This window comes from Paramacrobiotus metropolitanus, unplaced genomic scaffold, assembly GCF_019649055.1.
Source record: "Paramacrobiotus metropolitanus isolate TYO unplaced genomic scaffold, Prichtersi_v1.0 Parri_scaffold0000001, whole genome shotgun sequence".
Taxonomy (NCBI): Eukaryota; Metazoa; Tardigrada; class Eutardigrada; order Parachela; family Macrobiotidae; genus Paramacrobiotus; species Paramacrobiotus metropolitanus.
This window is the reverse complement of record NW_026570221.1, coordinates 3,927,445-3,951,914: the sequence shown is the minus strand read 5'-3', so window position 1 is coordinate 3,951,914 and position 24,470 is coordinate 3,927,445. Positions and strand designations below refer to the sequence as shown.

At 47.1% G+C, this 24,470-nt stretch overlaps 1 protein-coding gene across 2 annotated transcripts; it reads right to left on the bottom strand.

Annotated features, from left to right (window-relative positions):
• Positions 1-903: 903 nt before the first annotated feature.
• LOC129581187 (uncharacterized) lies at positions 904-19,998 on the bottom strand. 2 transcript variants are annotated; one of them, XR_008689454.1, is made up of 3 exons: positions 5,633-5,865; positions 2,511-5,312; positions 904-2,424 (listed from the first exon to the last, which is right to left on the bottom strand). XR_008689454.1 is itself a non-coding variant. In XM_055472130.1 (2 exons), exons 1-2 carry the CDS (start codon positions 19,982-19,984, stop codon positions 2,561-2,563), a joined length of 2,760 nt encoding a protein of 919 aa, XP_055328105.1. In that variant the 5' UTR covers positions 19,985-19,998; the 3' UTR covers positions 904-2,560. The 2 variants fall into 2 exon arrangements, 1 of the variants encoding a protein (XP_055328105.1); XM_055472130.1 differs by lacking the exon at positions 5,633-5,865 and adding an exon at positions 19,977-19,998 and having other exon boundaries at positions 904-5,312.
• Positions 19,999-24,470: the final 4,472 nt, after the last annotated feature.

Genomic DNA, 24,470 nt, shown 5'->3' with positions numbered 1-24,470 from the left:
GAAACTGTATGTGAAAGTTTTCAATATCGATTGAACGAAATAATTTTAAGCTATACTACTGTGCTGTACTGTAAAACGAAGGTGATCGCAAGGTGATCTGACATTGGGGATTTGCACATTTCCTTTATAACTCTTGTCGAAATGTACCTGCACCTGACTAATGCGAATTAGATTTTCAAGAAAAACACACGGCTCAAAAGCTAATTCCAAAGTACATAGACTGCGTGGAATAGGAACGCAATAGTCCGCGCATAATCGCCAGGGTGTGGGTTCGAAGTTGGAACAGCAAAGAGTGGTCTACGCAGCATGCTTTAGTCTTTGGAACACATTAGAGGTGTTACCGGGTATAGTTGTTACGATCATGGAGGTTTACGACCATGGACACTGGATAGCGTGCATTGCATGGCTGCATGTATCTTTATAATCTTGTTTGTGCCGAGTCTGAGCTGTATGGTTTATGATCATATTTGTGCGGGACATTTATGTCTTTGTGGTGTTATGCATTTATATGCATGAGTGTTTGTGACCGATGGTCAAGTGGGAATGAGAGGAAGGCAGGATTAATCTGGCCTGCAGGAGCAGATGTGCAGTGGTCAGATTGGTGCGTGTGTTTTTATAGCTGTGTGGCTGTATGCGATTATGAGCGTGTTATGCGAGTATGGATATTGATGTGGTATATAAGGTGGTACAACTGTTTGGAGACGACACAGTTGTCGGGAGTGCAGCTGTCATGAAATAAAAGTTAAGCTTTTTCTCTGTGGTGTACGTTGTCTAATGCTAGATCCAACTGTGATCCAGATACGGAGACAGAAACGGAATCTATCCCGTGGAGTGAGCTATGCGATATGTATAGCGAACTACGCGGAATCGCGAAACGTCGCACCGCTAATAGCTGACTTTTTTATATTGAAAAGTCTGGAGACCAGAAAATCAACAAGTGATCGGCACAGCTCGATCGTAAATCGTAGAACCAATTCAACAGTGTGTAACACTGTGCAGCACGTGCTAAGCCGCGCCCACTAACACAACTCAAGCTAGCCAATCAGAGCGAGACACGTCACAGACCGTAATCCGAAGGCGTAGCGCCTAGCGCCACGGGCGTGAACGCTAGTGAGCCTCGTCTCACATGCCTCTGGGGGGATGCCGAGCTCCGTTGAGGCTGGACACACTCCCGAATCCACGAAAAGACGGTTGCCGGTGTCTGTGCGTGCTCAAAAACATCAAATTCTCTTATTCCATTTATCACATCAATTCCAAATGCACTATGTGAAAATAAAGAGATCTGTATCAAAATACTATTCCATATCAATTTTAATACAAAAACAGATCAACAGTTATAAGATCAACAAAAGTATTAATCAAATGTAGACTAGGATCCTCCATTTCTGACTCGTAAAGGTCACAGGTCCTGTCCACCGTTTTCCGCACTTTGGCCCATTCCGCTCTGTTGAGCAATCCCGCGCATGTGTAATGCGACTTTCATCACAATCAGCTTGAGAATCGGGTGCGTATCAAGTACGACTTAGGAATACTGCTTCAATCTTTGGAATACGGTGCGTATCATTTGTACGACTTTCAAATGAGATCCATTAAAGGTCATGGAGGGACGTCGTATAGACAAGCGTAGTTCGCTTCCTCCCTGGTAAAGGTCAACCTTTGTTGAGATGATCCGTTGTGATGTGCGACTCGGTTTGGGTTAATGGTCCCAAAAGGTCATACGGCTTAAATTCCAATACGATGACTCTGTTGGGCGGTAATAATCCCAAAGGTCATCCAACTTCACTTCAAACTTCGATTAAAGGTCATGGAGGAACTTAGCCGATTTTTGCCGACTTTCAAGCATTTCTTCGCTTGCCTCCCTGGTAAAACTTTTAAGTTGACCTTTCCGTCGCACATCCAACTCCAATATGCCTCGAGCGGCCAGAGTGCCGGCAGAGTTTACCGTAACATCTCCGATGGGGCCGGCTAACTACCGCATTAAATTTACCCCACGATGCTTCCACATTAAATCTTTGACTCTTGTTCGCCGCTTGTGGCCCAACTTCGGTACGAGAGATCCGGCTTGATTACCGCTATTTCTCTCGTTGACTTATAACACTGATTCGCTTAGAGAGATTGCCGGCACAGTTTGCCGTAGCAACTCTAATGAGGCCGGCTGACTGCCGCATCAAGTTTACCCCATCAAAATTTCCACCTGTTGTCTTTCTCTTTTTCGCCGCTTGTGGCCCCCTTTCGTATTCAAGAGATCCGGCTTGATTACCGTAGTTTCTCTTGCCAATTTATAACACTGAATCGCTTACGGAGGAGTACCGGCTAACTGCCGTAGCAACTCCTTTGGGGCCGGCTTTATAGACCGAATCAATTTCAACCCCAATCGATGCTCCACATGATTTCTTTATCCTTTCTGATTCTGTGCTATAAATGCTGAAAACAACAAATACACAAATGCAGTTAATGTTAATATGTCACGTCGCCTTTATACAACACCATTTCTCATTCTTGTGACGTACCGACAATTGCCGTAGACGCCCTTTTAATAGTGTGATCCTGACGATCAACACTATTCCATTTCATTTGAATCGTCCTCGCCATCTCTTGGCGGGCGCTTCTTAGAGCTTTCTGGTTGGTTACGGTCAGACGTTCGGTCAACTGGTTCCGTGGAATCAACTGCCATGACCTTTTCCGGATCAACTTCTCGCTGACCGCGACCTTTCCCTTGGCGACTGCGTTTAACCGCCTCTACCCGATGGCGTGCGCCATTTTCTTCCAGTCGCAGTCTTCGATTGTCGGGGTCATCCGCTAGTCGACGCTGTACATCGGCGAGATTTTCCCGGAGCTGCTGGTTCCGTAGACCACGTCGTCCAAGCTGGTTAGGGGCGCGTTCTGGGCGCCGATCGCTTTTCTTCACAAGGAATTCGTCGATATACATTTCAACTCCGTCGAAGGGGTCGACGTAGTCGCTTCCCATGGTGTCTTTGATCTTATTAACCCTCTCTTCTACCTGGGAGGCATGGCGTTGTGTAAGATTGCCCTTTTCCATACGTATCTTGCACTTTTTCAACGCCTTTCTTGCCGTATGGGCTATTCCAACATGTTCCATGGGTTCGCCCAATCTCGCCACGTGAGGTCGGAAGAGTAGTGGGATGTCGTCCTTCATGGTATTGGACACCAATTGGTTATGGGTCTTATAATGTGCCAATCTTGCAGCGAAAACCTTTTGCCCCATCCTTCTTGCGGCATGATCTTTAGGATCCACTTGTAACCCGATCGATGCTCTTGCTGCAAGCAACTTGAAGGCTGGATTCACGTGTCGTAATACAAACTGAGCGACATATTCTTGTCGTTCGGGATAATCTCTGTAACAGAATTGTGTCATCCCGATTGGGTCAGTCGTATCCAGTGGCACGTCCAACAAATTCAGATCCAACAGGCTATGTAATCCGTTTCGTCGGATAGGGAGGTAACAATCCCTTGCTGAGTCGCGGGGAATGTATAATTGACGGAAACTTCCTTGTTCCACTCCCTCTTTAATTTCTTTCGCATAGCCCGAGTCGAATAAAAATTGACGCAGCTGGTTCAGAATTGTATGGATCTTATTCGCATCCGCCGAATCGTCTTCAATCCCTATGTATCGGCAGATTTCTATCTTTTGTTCGTCGGTGTCGCGCATATCGTATACCATATCGATTGTTTCGGGGTGTCGGTTATTGAATCGAGAAGTCGTTCGCCGATCGACTTCGCGACGTTCATCCGGTTCGCGCTGACTTTCTTGTGCGCTTCGTTCTCCTGATTCTGCCTGCGGCGGTTCATTACTCGCCGGTGTAGGCGGTTGAAGGTCGCTGTCCAGAATAACGTTTCGTCGGTGTGTCACATTTGCTTGGGACGCTTCTGCAATTGAACTGGGTCCTTCCATCGGGTCATCATCTTGAGCGGTGCTAATAATTGGGTCCACCACATGGACGGTTGACTCCATTCTTTGATACTTTGGGGGTGAGTCTTCCCTTTCTGCGCTGGATGACCTTTTACTTGCGCCAGATTCAAAACCCGCATAATACCTGGCTCTTTCCTGCCAGCGTTTATCCTGTGGGTCTGGCGTTCGATTTCGCGTGTGTTCGCGTCTTTTATCCCATGACCTTTCCGGCGTAGACATTCTAACATTGCGATTACGGAATCCAACTTCCAACGGCACCTGATGACCTTTCTTTTCAGGCTCTGTACGGTATGACTCCGCACGCCGTTGCTCTTCACGTCCTCTAGTCGCTGCTAGAATCTTTGCCGTGTCGATTTTTCGTTGGATGCTTGTCTCCGTTATCTCATTTCCATGGCGTACCCATCCTCTTCCGCCACGGTAGTCTCTGTCGCGAGAACGCTCGCGTGACCTTTCGCTTCGGTAATCCCGTGTCCTTTCCCGGGAATGTTCACGTGACCTTTCACTTCGTCTTTCAGAAGTCCGCTCATGTTCCCGTGAATGTCCGCGTGACCTTTCTCTCTGCAGAGGCGAACGGGGTCGTGTAAACACATCGTCTCGTCGAAAGCCTCTGAGCGCCTGTAAAACATTGCTCTCGGTCTGGCGGGATTTACGCAGCTCCTCCATACGTTCTTCGACTGCTTTCTTTATGTATGGTGCCGGAGCAAAACCCTTTTGCAGTCTTAACTTTTCCCGTAACAGCGCATCAAATAGGTCTTGTTGCATGGCCGCCGGATCGCTCGTCAGCGTGTCGATTTGAATAATGAGCGACTGGCGTATCAGCTGTGCTTCGTCGTCATTGAGGCTGGCTGTCGGTACAGTCGAACTCGACGGATTGGGCTGCGTCTCTCGTGCGGCCTGTTCGCTCGCCTTTTGATTCGCCGCATTGATCTTCGCCCGGAGTTCGTCCTCCAGCTGTTGCCGCCGCATCTTCTCTTGTTCTTCCTCAAACTTCTTCCGGTATGCGTCCGTCTGTGGGCATTTCAATGGCTCCAGAGTCTCATCCCAGCCGCTTTCGTTATTCTGGATCGCTTCCCGGTAGCGATCCTCGAGTAGCATCCGCTCCTCAACTGGGATGCTGCCATAGTTCCTCGCGCTGATGAGGTTTCGAAAAACGTCCATGTTCCCCCGTTTAGCTTCCGTAATCCCCACGAGTGAAACGATATGTGGGTCGCCCAACTTGTGAATGCATGCATAGCAGGGGAATTTCTTATCGACCTTTTTATTATTCCGTAAACAGTCCGGACACTTTGGGTTATAGCCCGTAGATCTGTTTATCTCCGATGCCGTTCCTGAGCTTTTAGGAGTGGCTTGACCTTTCTGTGCCATCTTCTCCGTTTTAAATCTGCAATCAGAAAACAATCCGTCATAATAACCTTTCCACGTTAATCGTTTCCATCTTATCCATTATCAAGGCTTCTCTAGCATTTTTACGCCTATTCCGTTACTGAGCTGAGACTTTCCTAGCTCCTGCTGCCCTTTCTATCACTGTAACGTGGTGACCTTTCTCAACGTTATCAGCACTTTCTGACTACTGTGACCTTTTCTATTAGTCTTATCGCTGCTAATTCTCGCGTTAACCTCTTCACTTTCAATTTTCCATAAAGTTTTTCCCATTCGTTTTTAACTATTTTATGCTTTTTAGTAATATGCAGGGTTCATTACTCGCTGCACATTACACTCGCCCCATTCACTCAGACTCCTTCGCCGGCGGTTTATACGGCTTGAAGTCAATTCGGCCATCCTGATTCATATGAAGCACGTCATCTGCAATCAACGCTTCGACGGCATTCTTAATCCATTCTCTATCGTTCTCAATATTCAATTCTCCCAACTCATAATGGGCGGCCATGAAATTCGAAAGGTCATTCCATGACACTCCATTGGTACCACCGATGGCGTCCAAGGCCACATCTGTGATGGCTATTTTCCAGACTTCCAATTCCATTTTCAGTCTGGGCGTGCGGTCCGTGCCCTGTTTCGGAAGGTAGTAAATAACTTTGTTGTCCTTGTTATATTTGCATCCCAACTTTCCTTCCTTATATGCTCTCTTCAAGACCCGTTCGGTCATGCTGAGTGATGACCTTCCATTCGAATTTTCAGCGACTTGTCTCTTCAAGTCTGCGCCAAGCATTTCGGCTTCCCTAATATTCTGGAGTGCAGCCTGGACTTCGCCCCATGTCCGATTAGTCACATCCAAGGGCGCGCCTAGCGTGTAATCTGTCGGCTCTTTTGTTTTTGTACCGCTAGTCTCTGTTTTCTGGGGGGATGTTGCCGAGTCCGTTATTTCTGTTCTCTCCATTTCGTCAATCCTCAATTTCGCCATTGAACCAGATGATGACTGTGCCGATTTCGGTTCCTCAGCTTTCTCCTTCTGTGGTAAAGTCTCGTGACCTCCCACTTCATCTGCTGACTTCGGCCGCTCTTTTTCAAAAGCCTCCTTCAATGGTGTGAACAATGATTTCTGGTACACCTGTCGCGCAGATGCAGCTTCTGCTTCTACGCTGCCTTGTCCATTGGGAGCATGACCTTTTCTTTCTCCCGTTTTTCTGAAGTCCCATGACCTTTCGGTTGAGTTTCTTCCGTCACAGTTCCAGATGTCTCTTGACCTTTAGACTGTTTGTCTTGTCCTGTCACTGGCTCGCGAAGCGCTGGTGTCGTAGTATCATCGCCACTTTCTTCCGATTCAGTATCCATGGGTCCCTTCTTTTTCGACACTTTCGGTGCTTGTGCTTTAACCCGAACTGTTTCTTCCTCCGCTGTTAACTGCGCGATCCGATTCAATATGGGAGTTGTTGGATCTCCACTCGATGGCACTTTATCCATCTCCTGACTGTCGGACATGGTACAATGGACTTGTTTTTCCGGCGGTATCAGGCCTACCCTCGTGTATCGGATCGGATATCCTTTATGTGCGTTCGTTGTTGACAGGATATTCTGTTTTATCAGCCTTGGCAATACACGTTCAGTTGCCGTATCGATTTCCTTAATCATCCCTTTCCGTCATTCCAAACGGCATTGATGTATTGGCTGATCCGGTGACTCGTTGACCCCAATGGGCTTGTCATTCCCGCGATCGCCCTTTCTACTCGCATAGAGGTATCTTCGTTTGGAGTCGTCAACGACTTATCCGAACTGGACGGTCTGAATAACTTGGCCTTATACGCGAAATTCGGGTGTTTCTGGAGAAGTTTTCCCGCATTCCGAGCATATTCTAATACCACATCGAACTTCTGTTTGGTGAAACTTCGGTGCATTTCTTTTCTCAGGTATTTCTTTATACCCGTTCTGAATTTCGACGTTACTGATGTCGTTCTTATCCGTGTAAAGTTCTTCTCCGCTCCGTCGAATGCGTCGATGATTTCGTCAATTGTGGTCAAATTGTCGCTGTCCGGATCTTCGAATTCTGCTTCATCTCCCGAATAATCGAGTTCACTTTCTCCATCCGGTTCGATGTAATTGGCCATCGCCAATGCATCAATTTTCCTGGCCTCCTTTCCTTTCTTTTTCGGTTTTGTGGGTTCGCTCTTTGCTTTTTTCCCTTTTTCAAGAGCCTCCGCTAGGCTTCCTGGCTCCACGGTTCTTGATCTGGTCGTTTTCGGGTCCGTGTGTGACCTCGTACTAACCGTCGACGTACTTGGGAGGCTCACCTCCGATGCTTCCGATTCGCGGGACGTTTCGTTTCGCTTTCTCGCGCATTCCTTTCTCCCTACGCTCTTTCGTAGTAGATGCCGAGATAACGACCGGTACGATCTGTTTTACAGCTATGACCTTTCCTTTGGATGTTGACGGCTCAGGCTCGGTGACCTTTAACTTTGATGTTGCCGATTCGATAACGAATTTCTTTGGAATAATAGGTGTGGATGACCTTTCTTCCACTTCACCGACTGATTCGTCCAAGATTTCGACATCATGAGACGACGGTTCGTCTTTCTTCTTTCTCTCTCCCTTTTTCTTCCGGGTGTTTGTGCTCTCACTTTCATCACCACTCTTCTTCTTCTTATCTTCTTCTTCCTTCCGTTTTTTTAAAAAGTCACCTTTCTTGACCTTTTCACGGTTCATGGCCTCTTCTAGTTTAGGGGCAACTCTTGGGCGACGAGTTTTGGAGGGTTTAACGACAACTTTTGGTGAGGCATCGTCGTCCTCAACTGCTTCGTCATCTTCTTTTTCGTTGGTCGATTCTTCTTCCGACTCACCGTCATCTGTTTCCTCTTCTGGCTCATCTTGTTTCGATGGTCGCTGGGTACTCTCCGTTCCTGCCATTTCGGCTACGGAGGCCTCTGCCATCTCTCCGACTCCACTTTCTTGTGCCGGATGTTGGGCTTGACTTTCCAAGTGCGGTGTTTCGACCGTCTGTCCCTGTGTGACGATCTCCCACAAAGGGTTTTTCTTCGCGTCATAAAACACCGTTTTATACGCTCCATTTTCCATTCTTCTTGTTAGTCGGAAATGGGCTTCATCTATTTCCGCTCGATGTCGCATCATACTGATCAATGTGTTCGCTTGGACTAGGGGATCTTGACGTTCACTTACTGGTATCAAGTTCCACAGCTGTTCTAGTGCTGCCCGATTAGCGTGCTCGGCGCTCTCTTCCGACACATCCCATGGAGCGTATGGAATCGGATCTCCTGTGATCGGGTCGACGATTACTGCAGTTACACATTCTGTTGTTCCATCGCCGAAGTGGAGTGTCAGCGTCACTTTTCTGCACGTCCCCTCGGTATATTTCAGGGTTGACTCGTAATCGTCTAGTGTTCGTTTATTCGGGTCTGGGTCTGCTGTCGGTTTCGGCCGAATTCTCTCCTTCGTCAGCAACTTCCCTTCCACTGTGTATGTATATGCCAGGTGGTCGTCATTTGTGCCCACCTTAATACGGATCCACGCATTTTCCTCAGTCGCAACTTTGGACACCACGTGTTTCATCATCTGAATGAGGACTCTCGGGTTATGACGTTCCTCCGGGGGAATGAACTGTAATGCCTCATTAACTTCTGTCTTTGCCCTTTCTCCAATAGCAGTTTTGACTGACTTGTCCGCTAGGGGATTATATGAGTCAATCTCCTTATTCGTTCTTTTATCGACTATACGAGCGGTGACCTTTCGTTCGTTATGGTCAGTTCCAGTGTATTTGACTGTGAAAGTCCGGCACTTCGGAAGTCGAACTGAAGCTGCTTCGGGATCCGGCGGCGTGGGTGGTGCACTCTTTCTACCCACTGAAATCGGTGTTTTACTCGTCGTGACCTTTTTCGTCCGCTGCTCCTTCTTGTCGCTTTCTTTTGGACTTGTCGTCGGTGACCTTACTCTTTTTCCGCTTTTTACGGTCCCGCTAGACGGCTCTGTAACCGAACTGGTACGTCCGCGTACTGATCCTGCGGTTGAACTGGCCCGTGACCTTTCTGCCCGTTCGGTCAATTCTGTCTCGATTTTTCTCTTTGTTTCCAGGAGAGCACTGTCCGACATCTCCTCTACTGGTGCTTCAACTGATGCCCGTGATGGCCCCGCCGCGCTGCTTGCTGAGGGTCCCCTTTCTTTGGGAATCGTCTTAAGGAATATCTGTATCTTCTCGATCATCGGCGGCCATTTTCTGTAGGTTAAAGCCGGGTGATACTGTTTCATCGAGGCGATTCTGATCGCCAACTCCTTGCGTTTAACTTCGATGACTTTAGTTTTTTCCTTCATCGCGATATGGACTGTTTCAATGATCGCATCCAGACTCATTAGTCTTCCATAAAATGCATGTTCATCCTCGACTCGCATATGAATTCTATAGAGATCTCGACACATGCGGTTGAAATCCTGGATGCCCGCTGTATCAGCCGCTGTCAGTTTTTCTTCATTTCCCACTATCACGTTCAATCGCGCGTCATCATCTTTCATGTCTAGCGGGAGCTTAGGTGAGTAATCATGCACCGTTGGTTCACCCGGGGGCGTTGCCCGTAGACCATCTGGTCCGACCTGCTCCAAATTTGGGCCCAGCGATGGCAGTACTCCTCGCGGTCGTGGTGAATCAAACCGATTTCCTCCTCGCCTCCCTCCTTTTTGTGGCGAATTCCTGTGAAATCGTTGCGCTCCCAATTGCTGTGGCGCTCTCATCCGAGGCGTTCCGATATCTAACAATGATAGGCCTCCCGATTCTGGGAAAGGCGGCAATATCGGAGATGACCTTTGCGACTGGGTCGCTAACATTCCGCTAAATCCTCCATGACCCATAAATCTACTCGGTGTAGTCTGTTGCGGTGGCGGCATCAACATTCTTGCCGGTCCCATCGCTTGCGGCGGTCCCATCGGTGGGGTATACGCTCCTGGATGCGGTTGATAAGGGGCGCTCATTATTTGTCCCGAATACTGGGTTCCGGCAGGTAAGCCGTGGTGCACCCAGTTTACCGTGTCCTGATAAGTCGTCTGCTGTCCCGGATCGTGATACACATAATACTCCGGGCCGCCATAATAACCTCCCTGGCCTGGCTCGTTCTGTGCCGTTCCTGCTGACGACGTCGACCCTTCGCCATATGAAGTGTCGTATCCGTATTCACCTTCCATTCTTTTCGGGGTCGATGCCTTTAATGGATTTCCGATACTTTCCGAATCCGAATTCTCTGAATTCTGTCGTTCCAATCTATCCATTAACTGAGCTTACCTTCTGTAACAATGAAACAATAATGGTTAGCTGTCGTACGATGATGACCTTTTTACAGCTTCCCAACTCCTATTTTTAATGAAGTGAACCCTTATTCATGTTTATGTGGGTTATTTGTCTTTGCGTCCTTTAGTTATCCGATCAAGAAGTTCTTTATCGGCCGCATCTTCCACTTCGCCTTGCTGGGTCAGTAATTCCGTAGGAGTTATTCTCTTTTTCTTCTGTTTGACTTTTCGCTCGTCAATTGCTTTCGCTATATCCCGGCCCAACTGTTCAGCTTTTGATTTGACCGCTTCTATCTCCTCTTTTCTCTTTCTTATGAGGTCGTTTTCATTGCCGGTAGCAGTGCGTGGTTCGAAAAATTTCGGGTCGCGCTCTGATATCTCGGCGACTGTCTGCCGTTTCGAAAGGTCATCGACGTCTCCGGTAGCAGTGCGTGGTTCGAAAAAAGGATCTTGGTTCGATTCAAGTTCTTTTTGCGAAGCGCGTTCGGCTACTTCATCTTCAGTTCCTGGTGACCTTTCTGCCAAATTTCCGGCTTCTGTATTCAATTTTATTGTGACTGCTGTTTCGAAATCCTTATCCTCTTTCCTTTTCTTCCTCTTTTCTTTGTTGGTTTATCTTCGCTTTCACTCTTGTTCATCCGAGCTTCATCCGTTTCGGGTAGCGGAGGTGGTTCGAAAAGAGTCTCTTTTTGGGGCTTAAGCTCTGCGTCTTCATCTGGCAGTGGCGGGTGCCATAACTTCAAGCGATCGATCGAGACCACCTTCAAGTCCGCTTCTTTCTTTGGGTTCTGCTCAATGACCTCAGCTTCGTTTGTTCGCGGGAAACTCAGAATCTTCCACACTTTATCGTATTTCGACTTAAAGTCGGACTGGTTTTCTTTCTTCCCTTGTTTCGTGTCCTTTGGTAGTCGTATCAGTACCAGGTCGCCCACTTTGAAGTTCGGTCTGATTTCTTCTTGTTGTAAATTTCCGCATTCTTCTCGTAAGCATCTTTGATGTTGCATTTGCCACTTCTTCTGCAAAGTCAAGTTCCTTTTCATGGTTTCCACCCATTCATCTGGGGTCCCATAATCGTCTGGGATATTCGTTTTTGTGACCACGTCCTCCGGCATTGTCATTTCTCTGCCGTGCAGCATATAATATGCTGAATATCCGGTCGTGGCGTGTACAACTCTGTTCATCGCCGAAATGACATATGGGAGGTACTTATTAAACTTTCTTTCGTTCCCCACTTTCAAGTATTGCGCCAAGCCGTCCGCAATCGTCTGCATCTGTCTTTCAACTTGGCCTTGACCTTCTGGGTGATACGCCGTTCCAAATGTGTGTTTGATCTTAAACACATTGGTGACCTTTGTCAAAACTTCGGCCGTAAAATGCCGTCCACGATCCGTGTGCAGGATGTGCGGCGCTCCATGTACCAATATCACATGTTTGACGAACACTTTGGCAAATTCTTTGGCTGTAGCCGTCTTCATTGGTACGGCAATCACGTATTTCGTCAACTGATCGATGAACACTGCTATGTACTTATAACCACGTTTCTTCGTCGGTAGCAATGGTCCTTTCAAGTCCGCATAGACCCGGAAGAACGGATGTCCGACCTTTATCTCTTGCAATTTCCCGGGTGGGCATTTCCTCGGTGTCTTACGAAATTGACATCCTTGACAGGCAGTTATGTAATTCTTCACGTCTGTACTCATCCGATCCCAATAATATCGGAGTCGGATTGCTGTCAATGTCTTTTCGAATCCCAAGTGTCCTGCCGCTTTCTCATCGTGTAATGCGTGGATTATCGCTCTTCGCATTGACAACGGTACCACATATGACCTTTCAAGTCTCCCATTTTTATCTTTACTCGGTACAGTATACCGTTCCATAACTGGTAATGCACTTCAAATTTCGACCTTGTTTCAGCATCTGGCAGATGTTCCAATTCATCTATTATCATTGCCAGGTGGGGATCTTTCAACTGTTTATTGCGCAACTGCAAGTTCGAGTCGTCTTCCTGTTCCTCATCACCTTGCAGGTTGACGATGCGGACTGTCGCTGTGCTAAGTTCGTTCCAGTCTTTGATAACCTTACAGCGTGGTAATGGCTTATATCTCTTTTTCATCTGTTTCGGGAATCGCAACAACTTTATCGGACACTCATTCAACGCCTGTGCCACTTTGTCTGTTTCCCAAAGGTCATCACGAGTTTCCACCGTTTCGTCAAGTCCGGTGACCTTTCCACTATGAGCTTCAGTATCCGCTGCAAGTCCGGTGACCTTTAAGTCACTAACGGTAGGCAACCAACTTTTAACTCGGTTCACTTTTGCTTCCGTTTCAGCCGACTCTTTCGCCGTAACTGAGGTGACCTTTAGACGTTTTCTCCTCTGTTCCACCATCTGCAGGAACAACTGTCCAATTTCGATTGCTGGTTCTTTCGTGTCGAACTCTTTCTTATAATCTTCAAAGTTCGGTATCTCGTCGAATTCTTCTTCCTGACACGTCGGGCCTTCAATTGGTGCTCTTGATAACGCGTCCGCATTGTCGCAATATTTCCCCGGTTTATATTCAATTTTGAACTGATGACCTTGTAATGCCATCGCCCATCTCGTCAAACGCGGGTTCATTCCAACTTTATTCGTTTCCGACCTCAATAGGTTGGTCAACGCCTGATGGTCCGTCCTTACAGTAAATTCCGCATAATCAATAAACGGCTTGAATTTTCTGACAGCAAACACTACTGCCAGACATTCCCATTCCGTTACGCCGTAATTTCTCTCGGCTCCGTGTAAAACGCGACTCGCGTATGCGATCGGATGTCCATCTTGGGACAGTACCGCTCCAATTCCTTCTTTACTCGCGTCACATTCAATAACGGTTGGTTTCGCCGGGTCGAATTTTGCCAATACCGGACCTTCACATAACAGTTGTTTCAGGCTGTTGAATTCCCCTTCATGCACCTTTGTCCAGTCCTTCTTCACTTGTTTATCTTGTCTCAGCAATTCGTACAAGTGGCAAGTCTTTTGTGCGTATCCCATTATGAACTTGCGGTAATAGTTCGCCAGTCCCAGGAATGACCTTAATTGTCTTTCAGTTTGAGGTCGTTTGAATTCGGATACTGCGGTGACCTTTTCCGGATCCATTCTGATTCCGTCTTCGCTGAGTATATGACCCAGGAATCCCATTTGTCTCATTCCAAATTCGCACTTGGTTGGCTTAATCGTGAATCCCGCTTCGACCAAGCTCATCAATACATTTCTTAAATTCTGCATGAAGATTGCCCAAGTTTTTCCGGCGAAAATCACGTCATCAATGTACCCGAAAACGCAGCCTTTTCTTTTCGCTTTCGAAAGTACTTTATCCATGCACAACTGGAATGTCGCTGGCCCGTTGCAAACTCCAAATGGCATCCTTTTAAATCGATACATTCCATCTTGCGTTACAAAGGTCGTCTTGTTGATTGACGCTGGATCCATTGGGATCTGCCAGAATCCACTTTGCAAGTCCATTTTTCCGTAATATTTATTGCCTGCACACGCGTCAAGCAACTCATCCGGGTTCGGTAACGGGTAATTGTTCTTTCTCGTTAACTTATTCAACATGATGTAATTGACACAAAATCTTGTTCCCATTGTTCCGTCGCCGTTTTTCTTTACTGCCAGCACGACTGGAAAACTCCACTCGGCATCCGACGGTTCAATCACATCTTGTGCCAACATCTCTTCTATATGCTTTGTTATAAACTCACGGCCTGTCCAACTCGTTCTGGCCGGATTACATTTAATCGGTTTCGCATCTCCCGTATCAATCACGTGAGTGACCCTTTCACATCTCCATACGGTTTCTTTGATGTCGGTAGGACTTTCCAAAATTCCCAGAAGGCGTCGTACACGTCATTCTTCTGTTCCTCAGTTAGATCAGGTCCTAGCTTCAAATTCCCAATTATTTTTGTCAATTCAGCTTTGGTTGTATCATCCACTTCTGGGTCTTCGAGTACGTTCTTTACTGTCCCAGCGTTGACCTTTACATTTTCCATATGTTCATACGGTTCAACGTATCCAAGCAGTTGATTTTTCTTCACAATCTGGTATTTGCTACTGTGATTCGCGATGACGATTTCAAAGTATTTTCCCCTGTGATCCGTCACTCCTGCCAACGGTTGCACTTCAGTTTCCACTTGTGGGACCGGTGTAAACATCAACTTATTCTGAGCCGGTGCATATTTTCCCATCTTGACCTTTACCCGTGTGCAGTTTGACGGTTTCAGTTTAATTCTTTGGTCACTGTAGACTTTAATCACATCTTTCGACATTCTAGCCTTTTCTACTTTCAATCTTCTGACTTTAATTTCTTTTTCTTTTTCTTCGTCCACTTCGTCATCTTCGTCCAGATCCATTAAGTCCTCTTGTTCTGAGAGGTCACTTACACCTGAATCTTCCGAAGTCGTTGAGTTATCACTTGAGCTCGTCCATTCCGAGTCCGAATCGCTGCTCTCGTATTCTTGTGCAGCGGCTTGACCTTTGTCAGCCTTTTCAAGTGGACGCTCATCAACTCCTTCGTCTTCTGATGAAAGGTCACTTTCGTTTCCTCGCGAATCGTTAAGTTTTTTCGCTTTCGAATTTTTGAGCAGAGGTTTGTCCGTTTCCTTTGCCTTTCGCCCATTTCGTGTAGCGACTCTCGGGTGACTCCTCGCTACCCGGATTCTCGTTGATGACCTTTCCGATTGATCGGAGTTTGACTTTTCTTCGTCCGATTTTGGCTTTTCTATTCCCTCGAGGTTCGTTAATGGCTTTTCGGTCAACTCGACCGGCGGACCTTCCTCACCGTTATCGAGTGACCTTTCCCCGTTTTTTGCCTCAGTTACTGGGTTTTGTTGTTCATTCGATATCCTTTCGACCTCCTCTTTAAACTTCTTCCACATTTCTCCTCTGTCCGTTAACATGTGTGCAATGTCGAAGGCCGATTTTGAACTTCCTTCTGTTTCATTCGATCCTCCTTCAGCTGTCTCTTTAGCTGTTTCTTCCTTCTCCGCTTCTTTCATAGTCTCTTTATCCCCTTCATCCTGTTGGACCGTTTCATATCCTTTAGGTCGTTTAGGACCAACAAAAACGCAATTTGCCATCAGCTCTTCAGTGACCCAGTCGTCACTTGGAATCGTTTCATACATGCACCATGTATCCCCGCCTCGTTCTGGGTATTCCACTCCATCTGGATCTGGTGCAAAGGTCACCTTTTTCTTTCCATTAACCCCGGTAACCTTCTTTTCCGGGTTATTTGCAATTCTCGCATTTCCTTTGTATCGAATATAGGAATCTCCGCTTCGAATTTCCTCCAGTATTTGTCGAATAACTCCCAGTTATCGTCTTTGAGTGCTTTACAGAATACCACCACCGATTCGTACACCGGTGTACCAAGTCCCGTTGGAAATATAATTGTTCTCCCTTGACCTTTATACATATGGTTTATGCGGAAGTCCCAGAACAATTCTATTCTCGCTTCTTCCCATAGCTGTACTTCCTCGTTCATTGAGTCGATCTCTTCAAGTTTCCGCTCAGTTGATACCGGGTCAAGAGGATCTTGGATTCCGTTATCCACTGTTGCTGCCAATGGTTCAGCCATTTTCCTCTCCCCGTAATGAAGTTTTTCACACATGACAGCCAAGTCCGATATCTGTTCCAGTGATACCGCTCAATGTGTGGCTTCCACATTTCGTTTGTCCGCATGATACTTTTCACTTCTTTTGGACGTGACCTTTAAGATCTGCTAATGCAGCGTCACATCTCGGCCATTCTGAAAGGTCATCTTGGGAGGCGTCTTGGCAGCATTCAGTGCATTCCCATTGTGGTTGCACTCTACACGGATCCTCGTAGTAACCGTGTCCGCAGCTCCCCATTCGTTCTTCTGGAGTTAATATCCTCCGATTCGTTTGCGGTTTGCGATCTCCTTCTCCTGTGTTGTAGCTTTCGCTCACATTCGATTTCTGTGCTACTCGCTTCGTCGGAGGATATTTCAATAATCTCTGTTTCATTGTTCAGTTGGTGACCTTTCAACTGTTCAAGCGCTTTGTTGCGGATTTCGCTCGCGAACATCTGTTCTTCTTCGGCTATTCGTTTCAATATCCGCAATCTTTCACTCTTTTTATCCTTCCCGACTTTGGCCGTCTTTATTCCCAGTGCCTCTGGTACTGGGATAGGCTTTGCCCACTCCATGCCAGGCACAAGCGATTGTTTCGCTGCAGCTGTCGCCTCTTTCTGTGTGGCAGCTATCTCTTCAAGTGTTGGTGACCTTTCGTCATTTCCGGTAGTAGATCGAGGTTCGAAAGATTTCGGGGTACGCTCTGGTACTTTCTGCAAATCTTTTCCTCCTTCATTTCCGGTAGCAGGTCGTGGTTCGAAAAGGTCTTGCTGACGTTTTTCGGATCCGACTCTGATGCCAAATTCTCAACCGGTGACCTTTCATCTTTCGTTCCCAGTGCCTCTGGTACTGCGATAACTTTTTCAACACATTCTCTTGTTGTGGCTCTTGCTCACGGTTATCTGCGATCATACTTCTCCCGTCCGAGAAATATGATCGCCTCATCCATGTCTGGCGCGAGCGGTTCTTTCTCCTTTCGTTGGCTTTTTTGACATTTCCACTTTCACTTTTCTTCTCCGGTGCCTCTGGTACCGGGATTATCCGTTGGTTGGTCTCGTTCTGCTGCACTCTCGTCATTCCCGGTGCCTCTGGTACTGGGATGACCTTTTCTCTTCCCTTTTGTGTCAGCATTGTCCGGTTTAGTGTGTTTTCAATCTCCTGTTGAATCATTTGCAGCTGCTCAAATGGTGACAATTCTTTTTTCGCCCTCATTTTTTTTGCCTTTCCCGGTGCCTCTGGTACTGGGATTAGCGTTTTATTAACCGTTTGAGCGTTTCCCGTCTGTTTTACAAGTTCGGTGACCTTTCCGACTTGAACTCTGGCGATCGGTTTCGGATCATCTTCTTTCTCTTCTTCGCCTTCGTTATCCATTAATACGAACTTCTTCTCTAAGAAGTCGAATCCCAGTAGCACCTGGACGTCATCACATTTCGGTCGGACGTAGAATGAATGTTCGCTAGTCTTTTTCCTTAAGGTCACTGGTGCTACGCAATAATGCGTCACCATGAATCCTGATGTTCCGCTAATTCCATTTATCTTCACCAGTCTGTCTGGTGGCAATGGGAGCATATGAAGTCCATTCTTCTCGCAAAACGGTTTGCTGATCAGCGACGTCTCAGCCCCGGTGTCCAACATTGCGTTGACCTTTATGTCTCCCACTTTCACTTCATGAGTGTACGCTTCAATTCTTTTAGGCAATTTTCCGTTTTGAATCTTCAATGTGTGGATCTTACATTTCACAGGGATTAACGATACTGGTCCCGGATCCATATCGGGAGGCACTTGTCCTTTCGCCGGAGTGCTATGACCTTTCAGTATCTCCCTCAAATTGTCGATCCTGTGTGGCACGTCAGTTCGGACATCATAGAATTTCTGCGGCTTTTTCTTGTCTGCTTGCTTCTCTGCGGTAGTTTTACCACTGGTGACCTTTTCAACGTTCTGCACTTGCGGATTTGCTTTTGTGCTATCCACGTGACCTTTAGTCACTTCGTTTATCGTCTCGTGGATCAGTTCTCTTGCATTTTTCGTTTCGTTTATCTCGCAACTTCTCAATGACTCCACTTGTTATTTGGTCAGCTCGCTTCAATTCATCTGTTTCGCTATCTTTCATCTCGTTTGGTGACCTTTCATATGTAACCATATCATATCCCTTTTCGGTCATCCATTCAATCACCTTTGCAGACACTTCATTGTTCGTTTTGGTCGGGTCGATTTGTGAAGACATTCCATCGGTTCGAGCTGGTGACTTGTCATTGGCATCCTTCTGCAGTGCCTGTGACAAGTCCCGTGACCTTTCGGCTGCGCTACTCTGTTGCATTTGCGCATTCTCATTTGACCCTCCTTTCTGTTCATTTTGCGCTAAGTCCTGTGACCTTTCATTGCGCTTTATAACAAATCCGCCGTTTGACATCTTTTGTATGGGAACTTTTCTCCATAATTCGACGGTTTGTCTTTCGGTGGTGCATTTCGCGAGTTATTCAGGTCAGCTTGTGCATTCTTGTATTCAGTTGCGTTAAATACTGGAGCAAGGTTCGGTGACCTTTTAACTTCTTGCCCGGTAACTAATTCTTCCAGTCGTTTTCTCTCATGTCGCGTTCGCAATTCTCGCATGTCCCAGTAATCTTCTTGTGACATTCCCACTTTCTGTTTCGCTTTTATGTCACGGGTATCCATATCCCGTGATTCCCATTCGGTCTATAGGCTACTTTTTGCCATATTTCCTTCCGTTGCAGCGTTACTGCATCCACAAGTGAGTCATCGGAGTTCTGCTGTTCCGGTTCGCCATTCTTCTGCTGCGCTGTTCGCAGTGTCAAGTCTGATTCTTGACCTTTTAACACGGTGCTTTCACCATGACCCTTAGCGTTCGCCCTCGCTCCTTGACCTTTCACTTGGACTTTTCCTACGGAAGGTGACCTTTCATCTTTTCTGTTAGTGATATTCTGCTCCATCCATTTTTGCCTTATCAACTTGTCCTCTGAACAATTCCAGAACTTTGGCTTGGTTCTCCGTAACAATCGCAACTTGGCCCATTCACCTTATCGTTTTCTTCCAAGTATTTCGGAATTTCGCATGTTGCTCATTTACCTCTTGCGCAGTATCGTTCTGCGGTTTCTTCTGGTTCAGCAGCGCCTGTTTAATCTTTGCGTTCCGTTGTGCGCGTCGTTGCGCTAACACTTCTTCGCTGCAGTACGGTGACCTTTCATTTTGCTGCGCTGTTCGCAGTGTCGCGCTACCGTCACGACAATTTCCACTCGCAGTACCATTCTGCGGTGACCTTTGGTCCCGTTGCGCGTTTCCACTCGCAGTACCATTCTGCGGTGACCTTTATCCACTTGAACATTTCCACTCGTAGTGCCATTCTGCGGTGACCTTTGGTTCTGCTGCTGTGACGGCATTCTTATAGCCGTTTCAATTTCTTTTTGCAATGACGACATCCATATAGCCGTTTCTTGTTGATTATATGACGGCATCCATCTAGCCGTTTCCTGTGGTTGCGGCATCCATATAGCCGGTCCACTTTCGTTTTTCGCTGACGGCATCCGTATAGCCGTTGCAGTGGTCACATTCACTGCAGTACCATTCTGCAGTGGTGACCTTTCCTTTTATCCGGTGGTTTAGGTTAGGGTCGGGACGATCAGTAGGCTCACCGGTGCCTACTGATCTTGCCCGTTTCCCTGAACCGGCGCCCCACCTTGTTGCGCGCCCTGCACATTTCCTTGCACATTTCCTTGTCCGTCGTTATTTACCGGGACATAGTTTTGTCCGCCTCCGTTATTCTGGCCACCACCATTATTTTGGCCACCACCCTGTTGGTAGTTTCCGCCTCCATTTGCACCGCCTCGGTTGCCGCCATTCCAATTTCCGCGGCCGAAGCCTCTGTTTCTTCCTCTGAAGCCGCCGCGGCCGAAGCCACCACGGCCGTAGCCACTATTCTGGCCACCGCCATTTCCATTATTCCGTTTCCTTGTTGATTTGGGAAGTTTGCCCGAGCCTGATACCATTGCGCAATCAGGTCATATCCGTTTGCCACCGCCTGACGCCAGCCACCCGTGTTGCGCAGCCGTTGCCATTCTCTGAAGGCGAACAGATTTGGGTTCTGATCCGGCGGCGTATTCGCGAACTTGCATCCTTGCGTCTGGTGGTTGCCGTACATGCAGTATTGGCACATCTGTACGCCGTTTGCCACCCATCCGTCGATCATCTGGAACTTGAATTCTGTTCGTGACCCTTGATTCTGTTGAAAGTTCTGATTTCTCTGTTTGGCTGGAAGTTGCCCTGACCTTGACCTTGGAAGTTTCCTTGACCTCCGTTCCAGTTCCCATTTCCGTATCCATTTCCACCGAAGTTGCCATTTGGCATTCCCTGTTGCGGTATCGCCACGTTCGGTGGTGCCACATTCTGGGGTGCTGGCCTCACTTGAGCCGCCGTTTGTATCGCCGCTACCATTGCGTACGTTATGGGTTGTCCCGTCTGACTGTCGATAAAGGTCACCTTTTCTGTGACCTCTCTGACCGGAGTCTCCACGCGGTATTCAACCTGCTGTTGACTGGCGCAGCCGTCATTCTCTGTTGTGGCACGTTTTCAACTTGGCCTTGGCGGATGGTTGCGTATTCCTGATTACGTTGACCTTTGGCGCCTTGTACTTTTCTTCTCCCGTTGCCCAGTGTCGGAAAAGTCCTTCACGTCGGTTGGCGTCCTGCACTTTGTGTACGCAATGCCTTGTAGAGTTCGTTATCCACTCTACATCCTTCAATTAAGAATCCCACTGCTTGTTTTTCTGTAATGATCCTTTTTGCTTTGAACCGCATTATCGCCTGATAATATTGGTCGAGTGATTCTTTTCCCAGTTCAAATTTCCTTGCATAGGCCTCGCGTAAGCCTAAGACTTCTTCATCCCGGTCACCGTATTCATCTTTGAATTTATCCATCCATTCTGTTACGGAATACTCGATTCCATCCTCTGATGCGATGTCTTTTTCACTTTCAAACCAGGTTTTAGCAGGACCTTTCACCGCACTGGCTATCTCGATCATAATTTGGTCATCGGTAAGCTGGTAAGTTCTCTGCGTATCTTTACCAGTCTTGTCCAGCCATTCACTGTGTCGCGACTGCCATCAAAGGTCACGAGTGGCGTTTTTCGAGCCATGGAGTTAAGCGCCTTTGCTAATGCAAATCCCGATTGCGCTTTCTGATCCTCTTCCTCTTCGCCACTTTCGTCGTCGTTTGTATTTCGCCTCTCCTTTGCGTAGCGGGACTTCCGGGCGCTCTTGCCGACTAGATTGTTCGTCCCGTCGTCCTTCGTTGACAAAGACGTTCGTTTCAATGTGCGGGGGAAACTGTGAGGGATCGCCATGACTCGGATAACCTCCTGATGGTGGCTCTTTGTCATCTTTGCCCTTGTCACCGTTCGTTTCATTTTTAACATTTCCTTGCCGGTACCAGTTCGTAAGGGCATTTCAAAATGGAAGCTTTGCCCGTGCCCGTTTCATGCGCCTTGCTGTAACTGGGCGGGGAGACTCCACTGTTGCTGACTTGGCTTGCATCGCAACAGCTGTTCATCTTTGTGTTTGTTTGAGATGTTGAGCGCTTTATTCTCATCTTCTAGTCGTTTATTCCTTAGCTGAAGCTCTCTCTCAACTCGCAAATCGAGTTTTCCTGTTTGACCTTCTGCATATGGCATGCAGTTTGAAAGTTTCCTGCTGGGTGACCTTTTCGTTATCTTGTTCCATCTTTTGATGTGTTCGACCAACTGGGTCACATCTCCTTCGAGTTTCTGATACTCCCCAGCGGCTGATCTCAGCTGATTTTGGTTGTAATCAACTCGTCGTCCTTCGCTAGTGCTGTAGTGGTCATCTCGACGAGTTCAGTATTCAACCTCGCGATTTCTCTGTCTTTTGGTCAAGCTGCTGTTGCCATTCTTTATCCTTCAGCTCTAATGCTGTAACCATTGGTCGAGCCGGAGTGCTTGAGTTTGCCACTTAAGGCCTTCCTTAGTGATCTTTTGAATTTCTGCCGTGACCTTTTCGTTTTCGTCGTTGGCCTCTTTAATCTCTTTTGCCAATCTTTCTCCTTCTGTTGCTGTGATGTTTCTGCCCGCGCATTGCTTTAATTGCCTGTTGCGTAGCTTTTCAGCTTCGTCGGCGTTCCTGGTGACTCTTTTGATTCACGCTGCAGAGTACCGATAGCTTCGTCTCTGAGCTTCAAGTCGTTTCTGAGTTTGAACGTCTCTGTCGCCAGCGCTGTCAATCGTTTCAGACCTCTGTGAAATTGGTCGCGTACTCGTCTCTTCTAGCTTCAGCTTCGGTGACCTTTTGACGCAATTGGTCACACTCGTCCTTCAGTTCGGCTAGTGCCGTGACCTTTCTGCTGACTCTCGGACATGCTCTCGTTCAACTCGTTGACCGCAAGATGACCTTCCATTTCTCTGTCATCTACCATCTTCAAGTATTCTTCTGCCATTTCTTTGTTTTCATATTTCACCTTCCATTCATCTGCCATGTTTTCCAAATAACCCCGTTGCTGTTCCATCTCGAATAATCGGGTTTCAAGTGATACCAATCTCTCTTGGTATTCCTGTTTTCTCTTAACCATCTGTCCTTCCTTGGCGTCAAGTTCACTTTCCAAATCTTGACGCGTCTCCTCAGTGTCAGCGTAGGGCTACTTGGTGAAGGTGGTCGTACGTTTATGACTTTTCCAGTCTGTGTCCGCTCGATGAGGTGCTCAGGTATTTCTTTAAAAGGTGTCATCCCTTCAGCACGGTCGGCTTGTCTCATCGCAGACTGGAAGGACATATTCATCGTTGTTTCGTCATCCGTAAAATATGATTCATCTGATTCGTCTGAGACCATTGAGTCGCCCAAAGGTCATCGCTTGCAGTCTTATCGTTCAGTGAAAGGTCATCCAATCCGAGTTCAGCCAGTTCCTCTTCGGTGACCTTTGTGTTTCCTCCATTTGAGCCAGGTTCACATTTTTATCCTGCTCATTCATTCCACTGATGGTAGCATCCAATTGGGATGCTCCCACTGCTTCCGCTGTCTTTTCTGTGGTTCTGTCCTCCCAGTGACCTTTGTCTGGTTCATCGGTTCACTTCCCGCCACGAGCGCGGGGTTTGCTTTCCATCTCCGCTGGAGCTCTTCGTTCTCTGTAGCTCCCAGCGCCACTTTGTATGTATTATCACTGCCTTTGCTGTCCTTCCTTGCAAAGGTCACCGCTGCTCGGGTCTGTCTGTCATGTCCGACTGGACGCGCGAGCGACTTGTATTCTTTTTTAAAAGGATCCACTGCGCCTTGCTGTGATCCTCGGGAGCTCCTGCTTCCCTGGCTGCTGTGAGATGTTGGTTCCGCGTTGTCTTTGTCCATGTTGATCGGATAACTTTGACGCTCCTGCCAATTGTTCTCACACACGCGTTATTGTATGGTTTATTCAATTGACCTAAAGGTCACTTTGTACTTTCGAAATCTTTCTAAGTCCCTGTTAAACGTCACTTTTCGATTGAAAAATTTCGGCTAAGTCCCGTTTAAAGGTCACTTTTTTGATAAAAGTTCGAGAGATTTGCCCTAAAGGTCACTTTCCGACAAAACTTCGAAACCGTTCTTACAGTTCAAAACACGTTTACAAATGAAATCCTACAGCTGCTGATATCGCTGTACTACTATTCACTTCAATTGCACTTCGATAAAGGTCACCGTTTGTCGCTTTCAGATCGTAAAGGTCACTTAAATAGGTCAATTTAGTCAGTTCCAACTTTTAGTAAAGGTCACTTTCCGAACTCAAAGGTCAACTTCTCAACTCGTTTTTAGTTAAAAGGTCACTTTCCAGCTCAATTCAATCAAAGGTCACTTTTCCTTTGTTTCAACTCAAAAGGTCACTTCTCATCTCAATTCAAGTTTAAAGGTCACTTCCCGCTCAATTATCTCATCTCAAATCAAATTTCCCGTTACGACTCGAGTTCAATGGAAAATCCCCATTCGGGTTGTTTACTTCATTCCTATTGGTCAGCTAGCTCAAATTATTCTGTTCAAATTTCAACCAATCACAGCTCAGATAACCGACCAATCACGTTACTCCTCTTAAATTTTATATCTGCCTGACGTCACGGTCAACGGCCAGACATGCGCGCCGTGTGCAAAACTCCGCCTACTGTTATGCTCAGCTCAGTATCGGCCAATAGAAATTACCAAATTTATCAACTAGCCAATCCCGTAATTAATAACGGTTTTTCTACCTGTTAACTGTCCGTC